This window comes from Erpetoichthys calabaricus, chromosome 5, assembly GCF_900747795.2.
Source record: "Erpetoichthys calabaricus chromosome 5, fErpCal1.3, whole genome shotgun sequence".
In the NCBI taxonomy this organism is placed as follows: Eukaryota; Metazoa; Chordata; class Cladistia; order Polypteriformes; family Polypteridae; genus Erpetoichthys; species Erpetoichthys calabaricus.
Genome location: NC_041398.2, coordinates 41,895,302 through 41,910,868, shown reverse-complemented (window position 1 = coordinate 41,910,868; position 15,567 = coordinate 41,895,302). Strand labels below are relative to the sequence as shown.

At 36.4% G+C, this 15,567-nt stretch overlaps 1 protein-coding gene across 9 annotated transcripts in view; it reads left to right on the top strand.

Annotated features, from left to right (window-relative positions):
- dysf (dysferlin, limb girdle muscular dystrophy 2B (autosomal recessive)) overlaps positions 1-15,567 on the top strand; it is a 311,739-nt gene that overhangs the window by 157,285 nt on the left and 138,887 nt on the right. For all 9 annotated transcript variants that reach the window (XM_051928469.1, XM_051928467.1, XM_051928471.1 and 6 more), the window contains one exon: positions 6,289-6,462. In XM_051928469.1, coding sequence (XP_051784429.1) covers positions 6,289-6,462 — 174 coding nt within the window. The remainder of the gene's footprint in view (positions 1-6,288; positions 6,463-15,567) is intronic.

The following is a 15,567-nucleotide window of genomic DNA, read 5'->3' as shown; positions in this document are numbered from 1 at the left end:
ACAAAGTCAAAATCACTGAGATCACATTTTTCCTGTTCTGGTGTTCAATGTGAACATTAACAACAGACACTGCTGCCACATGATTGGCTGGTTAGATAACTGTGCCTAATCATTTGATCAGCGAGTATACGTAGGTTTAGAAAAATGCACAACTGTTTAAAACAGAACAAAACATTTGTTTTGGAATGAACATGAGAAAATATTTGGTCTTCCTGATGTATGCAGTTGGAAGTCAATGTTCTGCTGTACACATCAGTCTGAACAAAGCCACTGGGCCAAAAAGATTTAAAATAATAACACTGTAAAAATAGGTTTTGGAGACACCACAGATATGATTTTGGAGGCTATTCTGCATAGTTCTGCCTTAGACTTGTGCTAATTCTACAGTTACAGACTCAAAGGAACAAAATTTCTTCTTCTTACATTTCTCCTCTGGCTGTTGTCTACTGTACCACCTCCTTATATGTGTCTACTGTGCCTCTGAACAAGTATACAGTATTAGAATTTATAATAAAGTGCAGTTCAGTTTATCTTCCTCTAGGGGGAGACCTGCACATAAGATTTGGCTTGCATATTTTTAAATGCAGTTTTTTGTGGTATTGCTACCAGCCTTTCTTAAAACAATTTTATTTATGTTGCGCTTTCCTTTTTAAAAATTACTTTCCATATAAACTGGCTCTTAACGTTCATCAGTGTATTTCAGTATCTGGGTTATATTATTTGTTGTATGTATGAGGAGAAAGCTAGAAGAGCTAAGATAGTTTAGAGATATAGCCTTTTGCACTTAAGATCCCAAGAGGACATTTAAACTTGGTGGTGTTCCATTTGAAGATATACTGTATATGAAGAACTTTAGTTATTTAAAATTCATTCTCGGGGAGGGGATTATCTTATGTCAGAATTGTTTTTCTAGAACAAATGAATGCAGCTTGCCCCACACCTGGGAATTAACTATTGGTCTTCATGCTAAAATATTTATTATGAACCAAAGACACTAAAAACCTAACTGGTTCAGCTAAGGAATAATTTATAGCCCAGGAAGCAGGCATTGTTGTGGCTTGCAGGGGTCATACTGCCATTCCCCTGTAAAATGTTGAACATCTGTGTTTATATGTAACATCCTGTGTGATAGACAACCCTTTTCTGCTAATGATGTCCATTTTTTTGCTGGGAACACACTTGGCTAGTTTTCCACATTCCATCCTTCAATCTTACAACTACAGTACATCACCAAAAAGATTCACAGCAGCTACCTTGAACATCCATCCATCCATTTTCTAACCCGCTGAATCTGAACACAGGGTCACGGGGGTCTGCTGGAGCCAATCCCAGCCAACACAGGGCACAAGGCAGGAAACAATCCTGGGCAGGGTGCCAACCCACCGCAGCTACCTTGAACAGCTACAGATATTTTTGAAGCCCAGCTAATTTCAATAGCATTTCATATGTGTGCCTACGTATGTGTGTATATACAATACAGATAGTATATCCAGAAAGTATTCAGACCCTTTCACTTTTTATACATGTTGTTAAATTGCGGCCTTGTTCTAAAATCGTTTAAATGAATGTTATTCCTCATTAAGCAGCACTCAATAGCCCTAGAACATCAAAGCAATAAAAAAGTTTTAGAAATATTTGCAAATTTATTAAAAATATGAAATTTCACCTTTTACTCAGTACTTAATTAAAGTACTTGGTGGCGATAACAGCATTCCAGCAGCTCCATGTATGACTTTATCTTTTTAGCTTTTTTCTGTATTTTTCTCTATTTCACTGTTAATTTAATATTGTTCTTTATTAGTATGCTTCTGCTGGAGTATGTGAATTTCCCCTTCGGATTAATAAAGTATCTATCTATCTATCTATCTATCTATCTATCTATCTATCTATCTATCTATCTATCTATCTATCTATCTATCTAAATGGTTCTAAGACAGAGTGGCACACTGCCCAAGGTTTGTTCCTGCCTCATGCCCAGTGCTGGATTAAGTTGGTTTGAGAATGTTATATTATGTAGAGACAGAAACAATAAAGTAATATTTTAGATACTGTAAATTTAATATAAGGGTATATGTTTTGTGGCATTAATGCATATATGAATGGGTGAGTTAGTTCAAATCACTTTTTTATGATATTATTCAGTAACTCAGCATTTGTCTTTCTGGATATTTTGTATAGTAGCTTATACAGGTCAAGCTACTGTATAGAGGAGCATAAACTAATTAACAATATACCAGAAGAAGGCATTTTGTATTGAAAGTTTGTTTTTAAAACCTTTGAATCTCGTGTGATCAGATTTTCAGCATGTAATTAATTTTAAAATCACAATACCAGTCACAAAGTTTGCTTTGCAAAGCATCATGGTAGAGCACTGTGACCCACAAAATACATTTTAGATACAATAGCTGTCATTGATACTTTTATTAGTGTGGATTTGAATTGTTTTTTAGTGAAGCAGCACTACATGTCAGGCAGCATATAATCAAGAACATGCAAAATCAGGCAAAGAAAAAAAAAACTTTGTAATGTGCACGTGTAGCTCTACTAAAAACATTTCACTTCAGCAGTAAATGCCATTTCAATTCCTTACCCTATTAGTCTTTTTAATTTTTCTTTTTTGCTTGTCAGCATGACAGCTTTTTCAGTAATAACTTTAAAAATGATCAATTGCTCAATTTATTAGATAGATAGATAGATAGATAGATAGATAGATAGATAGATAGATAGATAGATAGATAGATAGATAGATAGATAGATAGATAGATAGATAGATAGATAGATTATATCAATGGTGAACACTTCTTAAAAGTTTAATTCATTTTATAAACTTAGTGAAACTTTTATTACAGTGATAGATTGGTTTAGAGTGCAAGACTCATAAATAATAAGTAAATATGTCACTTTATTTTATGTACATTCCAGTACCTACAGTATGCTTGTACACACTAGAAAACTCAAGATAGGATGCATCAATAAGCAAACAATGAAAGCGTGGGCTGGATATTGATATTTCAATCCATCTGCCCATCCTTGTTCAACCCTGCTTAATCCAAGTACAGGGTAATTGAGGGCGGAAGCAAATCAAATGGTAAATAGTGGCCAACTCTTAATGGAGCAATCAGGCGTTAAATAAATAAACAACAACAGAGATAGTAACCAAGAAAGGTATCGAAACTAGTCTCTTGGAACTGTGTCCCAAAATGACAGCTGCTTGGGAGATACTACTTCGGATAGATTAGACACACTTCATTTGTCCCCAAGGGGAAATTAAAACTTTACAGAAGCTCAAGAAATAAAATAGGTGTATAACAACAGATTCTTAAAAAAATAATATAGTGTAACAAACAAGCAGATACAGAAAGAAGTATTGGGGCACCTGTCGGCAAACCCTGTACAACTGATATCTCAAAAAGAAAAAAAAAATGTGAGTAAGAGCATCAAGATGTGTCTTTTCTGTTTTGAGTCTGATTATGACTACCAAAAATGACAGTTCTTCCAGCTATGAGGCAGGTCCAGGTGGACGGACACTGTAAGTGACATCAGTGGTGGAAAAGATACAAGTCTTCCTGTCTGCAGAAGGAGAAAAAGAGAAATATATATATATATATATATATATATATATATATATATATATATATATATATATATATACTGTGTGTGTATATATATATATATATATATATATATATATATATATATATATATATATAATTATGAGGGGCTGTTCAGGAAAAAAAGATTGGTTCATAAATATATACATTGGTTCAGATATGTATATTGGTTTGGATACATTGGTTTGAATATATACACTGGTTTTAATACATCCGGTCAGATATATACAGTATATCGGTTCAGATATATACATTGGTTGGGATACATTGGTTGAGATATATACATCAGTTTGAATACATCCGGTCAGATATATACATTGGTTTAGATACATTGGTTGAGATGTATATAAATTGGTTTGCATAGATCCATTCTGATATATATACAATGGTTGAGATATATATATTGGTTTAAATAGATTGGTTTAGATATATACATCAGTTCAGATACATCCGTTCAGATATATATATTGGTTCAGATAGATTCGTTCAGATATATACATTGGTTGGGATTTATGGGCAGGCACAACGCGGCCACCCAAGTTTAGCATCTCCCTTTCGCTTCATCATTGCTTCAACACTGTTGTCATTATTGTGCTTATTTTATACAAGTAGCATATGCCTGTCTGTCGCGTTTTGTTTCGTAAACTGTCTTGGTTGGGGGTCCTCAATTTCAAAGCACTTTTTTTCCTTTCATTGTTTAAAACACTCGCACAGATACCCGCCTCCTCGCCCCGCTCCGTTCCACCCCGGCTCAATGCACCCGGCTCACTCGCTCCCTCTTGTCCCTCCCATGACAGATTCTTCTCAAAAGCCGAGTTACCAGAAAGCATTGATCGCAACTGCCGCACCTCCCAGTTTTTCACCTCATGAGACGCTGGTTTATCATTGACCGAAAGCCGCCCTGTGATTTCTGTTATTCCGTATTGGCAGCATTTCATTAAAGGGCGATCTGTTTCATCAAGGACATTAGTCCTGTTTACTGAAAGGATGTTATGGAGGAAAACACTGGAATAGCGCTGTTTCTTCTGAATGTTTATAAGTGATCAGGGATCAGAATGATCAGAATATCCCTGCTTCAGAAATAACGGGTGTTTAACTGTTTTTATAGTAAAACTGACAAAACCACACACATGCACATGCACACAGACACTCATGTACACCCACACACGCACACACACATACACTCAAACGCACAAATCGTGGGTTGCACACACTGCTGATTAAGTGTATCTGTCAGGGGCGAACATTTTTTTCACCCCATAAAACGTTACTTCATCATAGATAGAAAGCAGCGCGGTGATTTCTATTATTCCTTGTTGGCAGCATTTCATTTAAAGATGATTCATGTCAAGAAGGAGAAAGAGTTTCTTATTTTGACCGGACGTTTTTTTTTTTTTTTTTTTGTAGGCGTAAGCATTCACACATGCACGCGCTGATACAAGAAGAGAATGTGCAAACTGGCCTATCTGAACGGATTTATAGTGCTTTATGTTTATACTGTATATATATATATATATATATATATATATATATATATATATATACTGTATATATATATATATATACTGTATATATATATGTGTATATATATATATATATATATATATAGTATACGGTATGTCTCCAAATATAGAAAATACAGCTTGATGTGTCTATAAATCCGGCATGCTAATTCAAGTATGTTCTTTCCAATGTCCCCCGATTAAGTCAACAGCATTCTAGGATCAGAATGATTCATTCATTAAAATATCAGTATAAAGTAAATAATTTCTGTTCCTTAGTTAATAAATATTAATCAGGATGATTAGGCAGTAATTAGTCAGTAACTGGTAAGGGTAAATGCATATACAGGGTATATGGGTATTTGTCAATGACAATGGATAGAAGGTAGACTTGGGCTGAAACAACATCATGAACAAACCTATGGAGAAAGGTCCAGGATGGGGACATGCAAAACTGATATGGGTGTTTATCAAGAAAGCACTGAGTGTTTGTAATGAGGAGAAGGTTCATAAGATCTTGCTTTTCTGGATGATTGGTACAAAAGGCCATGAAACTAATACTGATACTTCAGAGTGACTGCAAAATCAGATGAGATCTTTTAAGAGATGGGATACTTGAGTTGTTTTACAGAAGTAATAAGAATCAGTTCTGTTTTCACTTGTGAAGATTTTGTCATTGCTGACTTGCCCAGAAGTTTTATCAATGTTGAACTGTACTTTGGAATGATTTTCATATAGCATTTCAATAGTGTCATCGGGTCATGATAAACAGTCACATCACCAAATAATTGAAGAAGAGCAGTGAGTGAAGTTAAGAGTCTTGAGGAACAAAGCAGGAGAAACAATGAGAAAAACTTCTTTTGCTTTAAGCAGTTTCCAATCGGTTTGACTATAGCGTGAACCTGGTTACTTTTGATCACTAATTTTGCACTTCATTTTTTATTTAGATATACTGTACACATTCTATTGTAATGTAAAAGGTATTGAAGTGTAAAGCATATGGTTGTTCATTCAGTCTCCACTATTGCTTCACTATGTGAGAAGGTTATATTGATAAAACACAACACATTTGTACCACTCATGACTTGCAAAGTAAGATGGCTTAGAAGAAAGTGTGAGCTTCAAAAATGTATTTTTAACTGCAGTGCACAGCTTAACATTTACTGTTATTGCAGCAACGCCCTGATGACATCGATCGTGAAGGATGGGAGTATGCGTCTCTTTTTGGCTGGAAGTTCCACCTCAAGCCTCGCAAAACGGACAGTTTCCGGCGACGTCGCTGGCGCTGCCGCATGGAGCCTCTGGAAAAGACTGGTGCTGCTGCAGTCTTTGCCTTGGAAGGCTCTCTGGTGAGTAAAAGTTGTGGCTGTAGGGCTTTCAAATAACCAAAACAAATAACCAAATACTTTTAATTAAAAATCTATACATTGGTACCATTGACAATTCTAAACTACCAAAAAAATGACAAAAAACACCACTTCTTACTAGCTGGCACGCACACAAATGAACATGTTACTGAAGTAGTTGTTCTACTTGTCGTTTGTGCCCGTTTCTGTGCTGCTCATCATTTTATTGTAACCATTGGGGTACAATTAAGGGAGCAGATGCCCATATAAAAGGTGACTTAAGGAGAAAATAATACAAGAAGTTAAGTGTTTAAAGCTATTAATAAATAGAAATTTATGAATTTATCCTAAATATGAGCATCATACCAGAGAACTTTTGTGTATGAAAATAAGAGAAAAAAAGGCCATCTAATTAAACAATTAGATTAATTTGGCATAAGAGATTTTTGAAACTTGCAGTCACAGTAGTACCCCAGAACTGAATTTAGATTGCTAAGGGTGAATCCCTCCTGCCTGTGACTTGTTGAGGAGCAAATGTCTGATATCTTCTTTGGGTTTCCAGCTCTAATCATAGACCTAAGTGAATGTGCACCATTTTAAGAGAAGTTCACTGCATGCTTATGTGAATGAAAGCTTCAGATATTCAATAAAGCCAAGAAGGTATCTTTGGCTCCTTTTCAACAAAATTGGACCTGTTAGCTATTGTAGTTGATGGGTTGTACCATCACTGTGTTTCCAACTCCTGTAAACAGTGGGCTGTGGATTTGGTGCTCCACAGCAATGTCACGTTAAGACATTTAAATTGCTGATTGGGTTGATACATCATGAAGATTATTGAAATGTTCATTTACTCACTAAGCAGCTGCTTTTATCTGAAGCACCTTACCAAAGAGGTCAACATAATCAAGTAAACATCAGTCTGTATCTGGCATGACAAAAAAATTAAAAGAAGAAAATTCAGGAGGCTGTAGACATGTAACAAAAGATGAGTATAGGAAATGTTAACAGGAATGTGAGAAGCACTGGGACAAGTGTAACACATTTCAATTGAGAGTGTTTTGAAGATGATTAAAAGGCAGATGATGTAAGTTTTATAATAAAGTTTTTTTTTTTTAGTCCATGAATTTTTGGGTAAACAGTACGTATGTAAAATACAAATTTATGCAAATAATGCATTTATTATATGATCACTTTTTAACCACATTTTTGAGCTTACCTAAATTTTGATCACCAATAGCAAAAGTATTCAAGTTTACTATATAGGTACTTAGAAATGCATACATATTTATCACAGTATATTAACATTAACAAATTTCAGCATTTCATTCCATTATAGAGCAGGAAAAGAGTTTATACTTAATTAACTATTAGTCTAAGGATGAACATCACTCTCATGGTTTTACATACTCTGTTGAGAGCAACTGTTAAGAATTTCTGAACAATCTGTCCCAACAAAGGCTTCTTTGACAACTAAACATTTTAAGTGAACTTCCAACATATCATATGATAACTTTTGCTTATTTAGGCCGCTAGTTTTGTTACTTCATGACTATCCCAAATCAGTTCTTTGCCAGTGGGCCATCATACTGGCCAGGGTGCTATACAATGAGAACACTGTGCGGTTTATATTTCTTATGTTACATTTTATTTGATTCAAACAGGATGAGGAGTTGGTGAAACTGAATCATTCATATTCAGCATGATCTTCATAACCTGGGAGTTGCTAGATTTTTTCTAATTTATTAATGGGATACAAATAAGCTGAAGAGAAGTGTACAAGTTTCATTCAGTTCAAAGTCTGAACTTTTATGGGGTGCAACATGAATTGGAGTGTTCTATTCAACTGAAATCTGACTTCATGACTCAAATTTGTCAAACAAAGCATTATCGGGCCGTGAGGTTGGTTAAGATTTCAAATTTCTCACTTTGTAATATTTGTGGAAAAATCTTCATGAAGGATCACTCTGATTTATACAGGGCAAAGTTAGTCTTTCCACATACTAATGGTCCAGCTAGGGGGTGTTAAAATTGCATCATTTTATAATGTATGCGTCATTGAGTGGGTGTGGAGACAGCTTGTGATTCATCTTAAATTTATCATTTTAATGTGTGGCAAAACATTTGCCCTCCATCATCCAACTGAGTGTAATTTATTGAGATTTCCTTGGGAGGGTCATGTAGTTTAGTTTAAGACAAGAATAACATTGATGATCAGTATTTTAATCCATATTTGCTATAACTTGTTTTACATATCAGCATGGAAATGTTATTAATCAGTATTTTCTTTGGTATAGCTAGGAGATACGTGCAGGAAAGCTGAAGACTGTTGATTGAAAAAAAATGTCAAGGACATGAAAATATGTTTCTCGTTTCTCTTAAAAAGTTTAAAAACTACTGCTAATAAAAATGGCTTTGTTTGTAAAATATGCTCTCTAATTACTGTACCACTAGTAGATTAAGACACCCATCTACAAGAACATAGCAAAGTAAGATATAATAATTTTGGTTTTAAGGAAGAAAAATTAAAGCTGGAAAGTCTCCAACCAGACACGTTTTTCCTGTGTTTTACTTTATTGCGCACCATACCATTAATTCTGCTAACACATTTCACATTGGCAATTTTCATGATTCATGAGTGGCTATGGAGGTACAGCAATACAGTGAGTTCCCCCTTAGCCCCACAGGACTCTATTATTTTCTGCCGGGTCTGACTCATAATGCAACAGAAACATTGTTTTGAGTCAAAATGACTCTGAAAAGTCAGAACTTGTAAGGCAACAACCATCATTATCACGATCGTTAGTTAGTTATCTGCCAGTTCAGTCTCTTGTTAATGTAAGCACAAAGCACTTTAGGCCGATGTCCTACGGCAGGGGTTCTCAAAGTTTGTCCTGGGGGCCCACTGATTCGTAATCAGTGACAACAAATGATAATACTGATCTCATTTAATTAGTTGGTATTTTTTTCTCTTATTCTACATTCAGAAAAGCACAACAGCATGATTTTTACATTTATAAGACATTTAGAAATATGTGTATTGTGCTATAGATTTAAATGCTTCACTCTCTTTTGTTGATTTCATTATACTTTGCCCTTTCTCTGTGCAGTTCGCGCCCTTCATTGTATCCTAATAATGACAATTAAAAACGAGCAGAGCAGACACCCAGGCAAACAACATTGAATCGTGAAATGCTGCTTTGCCGTTAGACTCACTAATTAGAAAACAATGGATTAAGTAAACAATCTGAACACCTGGAAAAGTAGAGTAAAAATCAAGATGAAAATATTATTAAAAAGAAAATTAGTGCATTTAAAAAAATTACCAAACTTAGTTTCCTAATTTCTATAGTGTTCCCAAAACACAAAATCTGGGAATTAACAGTTCACTTAATTAGCGTAGGAGTCTAATTAAAAACAAAAGATGGTTGGAATAAAAACCTGCAGCCACAGTGGGTCTGCAGTTTGAGAACCCGTGCCCTAAGGTATAATACATTATGTAAAATGATGTGTCAAACCATTATGATCACTCCCATATAAAGCGAATGACATTGACTATGCCATAACTATTGAGCTATGTTAGATCATAAACTAATATTAGGTACTCATAGTCAATGTGTTGAATGTCAAAGTCTAGGAGCAAGACCTCAGTGATAATTTCCAGATGACTAGGTCAGAGTATTTCCTGAAACAGGAAAGCTTGTGAGTTGCTCATGGTCAGCTGTGATGTACACCATTCAACAGTGGGCCGAGGAAACAAAAAACTATAAACCATGGACATGGTGTTGGATGGCCAAGACTCATCCCTGAGAGAGGTCAGATAAGGCTGTCCTGTCTGGTAAGAAGCAAAAGAAGGGCTTATGTGGCACAAATAGCAGATAATTTTAACGATTTGTACAGTATAATGTCCTGAAGTAGCTGAGGCAGAGTACTGGAGCCTCATATATAAAGCTTACAAAACATTGTGATTTATAAAAGAAAACTTGACTGGGGAATATGTGTGTGTATTTATGGAAACTCTGACCCATACGCGTGCACCATTTTGAAGAAACTAGGAAGTGATAGCTCAGGGTCAATACCAGCCAATAAAATTCTGCAGCACTGTGACGGCGTATCTAAAAGTTTGATTAGCATGCTCCATGTATCGGTGTTTCTGGGTAGCGTTTGACATGTGTTCCAATTCACATATTTACAAGGTGATTATGATTAATTATAAAGGGTATATTTCATAGAAATATGTGTACAGCATGTTATATATATATATATATGATTTTTTTTTTTTGGTGTGCACAATTTCTTTTTTTTTTTTTTCATTTGTGCATATTTTCACCCTTGAATCTACACAAAGTTTTATAAATGAAGCCCCAGATCTCAATCAGTGGCGCTTCAATTTGCCACCCTCCAACGTATCTGAATATGTTAACCTGTTTAAACAGAAAATTAAAATGACGTATAGAGAAAAGTTAAGATAAATTTTGCATAGATTTATTCATATATATAGAAACAGCAATATTTTTTCACATATAATTATTTATATACATCAACTAGACAAGAATATAGTATAGATGCACTGATAACCCATGTCCTAATTATTAGTTTAATATAATTCCGCTGCGAAAACCAGAACCAGTGTAGTGTACAAGTGATAGGTAGGAATGTTTTCTGCGCAGTGCAAGAACACTTTCGGATTGATAACAAAATGAAATTATAAATTGTAAATTAGTTGTTTATCCTTCCATCCATCCATTATCCATACCGCTATGTCCTAACTACAGTGTCACGGGGGTCTGCTGGAGCCAATCCGAGCCAACACAGGGCGCAAGGCAGGAACAAATCCCCGGGCAGGGCGCCAGCCCACCGCAATAGTTGTTTATCTTCCTAGAAATTATTATCGGTCTAATGTTTATGTTTATTTTTGTTATTGCCTCATAAATTCCAACTGCTGTGTCTGATGCCGTCACAGAAGGACAGTCTGAAAATTATTTTTGAAGCATTTGTGGATAAAAATCAGAGAATTTTACTTTTTTCATTCATGAGTGATATTTTTCCGAAACCCTGCTGCTTACACACGAATTGTACTGAGCCTTTTGGCCAACAATGCCGCCCCCAAAAATGTGGCGCCCAGAGCAGACCGCCCCCTCCACCCGCCCCTGGCTGATCTCAATCCAACTGAGAATTTGTGGCTGGACTTGACAAAAGCTGTTCACTCACAATCACCATGCAACCTGAAAGAGCTTGAGTAGTTTTGCAATGAAGAATGAAGTAAAAAATGCAGTATCCAGATATGCAAAGCTGATAAAGATCTGTGGACAGAGATTTAAGGTTGTCTTGGCTGCCATCTACTAAATAGTAGAGTTGAATATAGATTAGACCACTTTGCAAAGATCTGCTTTCACTTTGACATTAAAAGGCCTTTTTCTGCTGATCAGTGTCAAAAAAGAAAAACAAAATCCACTGTGGTTCAATGTTGTGCAACCAAAAAATGTGAAAACTTCCAAGAGTTTGACTACAGTACTGTATACTTATAGTCCAGACCAAACTCATACATGAATGTGAGAATATCAATTCATATTCTATTTAAACTACCAGATTACAAATAAAATGCTATTTAGGTTATACCGTATCATACTATATGTCATGTTTTGGGGTCACAATTTATAGCTTCATCTAGGGCAGAAAAGTGCTTGAGCTGGTCCTCCTTCACTGGCTGCTAGAACAGAAGAGTGGTTACTTTTTAAGAGGAGCAACTTCAAGTGTTATTTAGATGACATATTTTTCCTTTGTGAAGCTAATTCACTGTATCTTCCATATTTCTACAACTTGAGCACCATCAGTAAACAGCATGCCCACAGGAACAATCATGGCAGCCTTATGCGTTTCTGTCTTAAGTGATTTGCAATTGTTTGGTCACTTTGAGGCAGCATTGTGTTTTAAGAGCTGGAAGACAGATCTAGGTGAATCCCTGAAGCTGTCTGTCATTCCTTCTTTTTCCCATACTAGAGTCTTTTGATCTGTCGAGTTTTCCTTTCACTGCTTTGATTGGCCCGCTTCCATTGAGACACATCCTGGTAGTGGATGAGACCTTAGGTGCTTACAGACCATATGTGAAGTGGTGATTCAAAGTTCAATGACATCATCTGTTCTCCCTGTGATATTTAAAGTCAGAAATTAAATGGGCCGTCTAATGTGGCAAGCATTAATTTTCCATTTACAGTAACTACTTGTAACCCTTTTAGATTAACTCCCAATCATAGTCACCAAAATTGTAGGTTTTAAATGTCATCTGATATTTCAGTGATCAAATCTGCATGTTCCTCCACTGAGCAAATTTTTAAATCTGTCTCTGCCAACATAGGAAGAATATGTGGTATACTTCTATAAAATGTTGTAGCTCTGGGATAGTGTTCTTCATGAAAGATGCTGTACAAAATATGACTAAAGTTATTTATCTGTATGCTGTAACTGGGGAATTTTAAATGAACCTCCTCCCCCCAACTTTCTTATACTCCTTGTCTATACCACATGAATAATGAAACGAGGCCAGGAAAAATGATGAAGGGCAAATATTCCCTGGCCAATTTTGACCATGTGTAGTAAGAAGGGGGAAAATTTGTAATGCATAGATTGTTATTGGCAAATCCCTCCGCTCTTTTCGAGCTTGGAACCGCGTGCATTGTAATGTGAGAAATTAAACCGGTGCTGTGTTACAACCACACCACCCCCGCACCTTCAGTCTGTTCCATAAATAATGAATTCAGGGCAACTCCCTTCTTCCAAGTTGTGATCATGTGACTTATGAAGTAAGACATTTAAACCAAATGGCACCCCCCGTGAATTCTGGACCATGTACATGTGTAAGAAGGCATGTGAAGCCAGAAAATAATCCAAACAAATATGATGGCAAACTTTCTCAGTCTGGATGACTAGAATTAGGCAGTGAGAAAAATAACAATGGAAAAAAGTGTTCAATGGTTGCCACCCAAAGGGCAACACCCTTGCTATTCAGCACACCCATTTTGTACTTTGTGGTTGCTTAGATTATGTAAGTACAGACGAGTCATTTTTGATATGGCACTGCTACCCAGCCTGGTGTCTGAGTGCTAAATGTGCCACCCTCATAAAGTCATTAGGATAAGAGAGTCATCCATCTGAGCTCTTTCTAGAAGGTTTGGTCAGATAGTATCTCCTCAAGATGACAGTCCAGTCCCATTTAGATGGTTCCATATAACAAATTATGGAACCTAGTATTAGTAGTATTGTCCCACATATGAGGTAGAGTATGTGGACAACAATTGAATATGTGACGTGCAGCGGTCAGTGCTGTTGTCTTATAGTGCTTAGTTCAAAGACACACTGGGATGCTAGGATTAAACAATTGAACAAATAATACAGGCAGCTCCGCAGAAATACAGTCATTTGCTAAACCTGCATAATTCATTCTCATGGCTGTACAGACTAATGGGTTGTCAGGCAATTGTGTCTCACCATTTCCATTCCAGGCAGTGCTCATCTTCTTCAGAGAAAAGGAATAATTTGTCTGTTGGTTGTAATGACTTATAAAGCTTTCCAAGGTTTGTGTTTTGATATTTTTATGGTGCCAGTGGTGTTTTGTGGTGTAAATGGCAGTTTAACCTCTGAGATTCTTTTTATACTGGAAATATCCAAACTGGAAATATCCTGTAAAACATACCTATTTGACATTTCACTCAGCACAGATCAGCTCAAATACAAAGCAATAATATCTCAACACTGGCTGAGTCTAGCTATCTCAACTTCAATACCTTACCAGGGGCTAGAAGCCACTCCATTCATGACGTGTCCCTCAATCCATCTTCAGATTGCTTCCCCTGAAAGGGCTATTCTTCAGAATGCCCTAGCAAAAAACCAGGAACCACTACTCCAGTCAGGTTTTTGTATCCTGATGGCTGCCGTTGAAAGGGCTACACAATCTAACAGAAGTCAAAGGGCTCATCACTACCCCGTCAGTACGTTCCTAAATGGATATAGTTCGCTTCATTAACAATCATCAGTAGACAAAAGGACAACTTGAAAAGCAATACTCACACCATTTCACTCATTACTTATATTTATTTGAAGGAGAAACCAGGGGGAAATGTTAGATATAAAAACATACAACCTGAACAATTCAAATCAGGGTCACACAGCAAACTTTGTATCCAGCATCTGTAGCTTTGCTTCTTGCAGTCTTTGTTTTCTCAAACCAGGTGTGATGCTTGGGAGTGGAGCGGTTGTCTTTAAGTGACAAAATCCAACCAATATGTCTTCCGTTTGTTTCTCTCTCCCTTCTCCTCCTCCTGCTTCTTTTAAAATCTTTTGAATTTATAATGCCATGCCGGCTGCCTTATGCAAGATATTGTTATCAGTTAAAAAACTGGGACAACTGATATGTTCCCGTGGTCTGATTGATTGTTAATGAAGTTATTTTTGAAATAAGTCCCAATCTCCATTTTACATATTCTTTCAAGCGTACACACACTTGTCAGTTTATCTAACATTACACATATACATTCTGTGACACAATAAGACACCAAACATAATAAAGGTTTAGGGCAGCCACCCGTATATTATGTCCTGGCTGCAAAAAGGCTGACTTCTCAAAGAGAGTTGTTTACAAGACCGAATCCAAAACAAAACTGATTAAACTAAGGCAAGATGGAGGCTTTAAAGGCCTGTATAGGAAATGACATCATCCTGGGGGCCGAAACAGGAAGTGATGTCTTCATAGGGCCTGTGATGTCGTCAGAACCGAAAGTGACATCATCCAGTACATCAGAGTCGGAAGTGACATCATTGGTGGCTCTGGAACCAGAGGTGACATCATCCAATGCGTCAGAACAGGAAGTGACATAATCAAAGGTGCCGGAACTCAGCGAGATTTCCCGGGAAGGGTCTGCAAGGAACTGAGAAAGCCAGTAAGTGCAACCCACTGCCCCCAGTCTGATGTGGTATTACCATTACTTGAGACCTTTAGCTGCCTCCTACTCGCACGTGTGTGACAATTCTAATAAACAATGTCATTTTTTTAACAATTTTATACTTATTTTCCCAAAATTCCAGGCTATTACTGTCTTGCATACACCCCAGATTTTT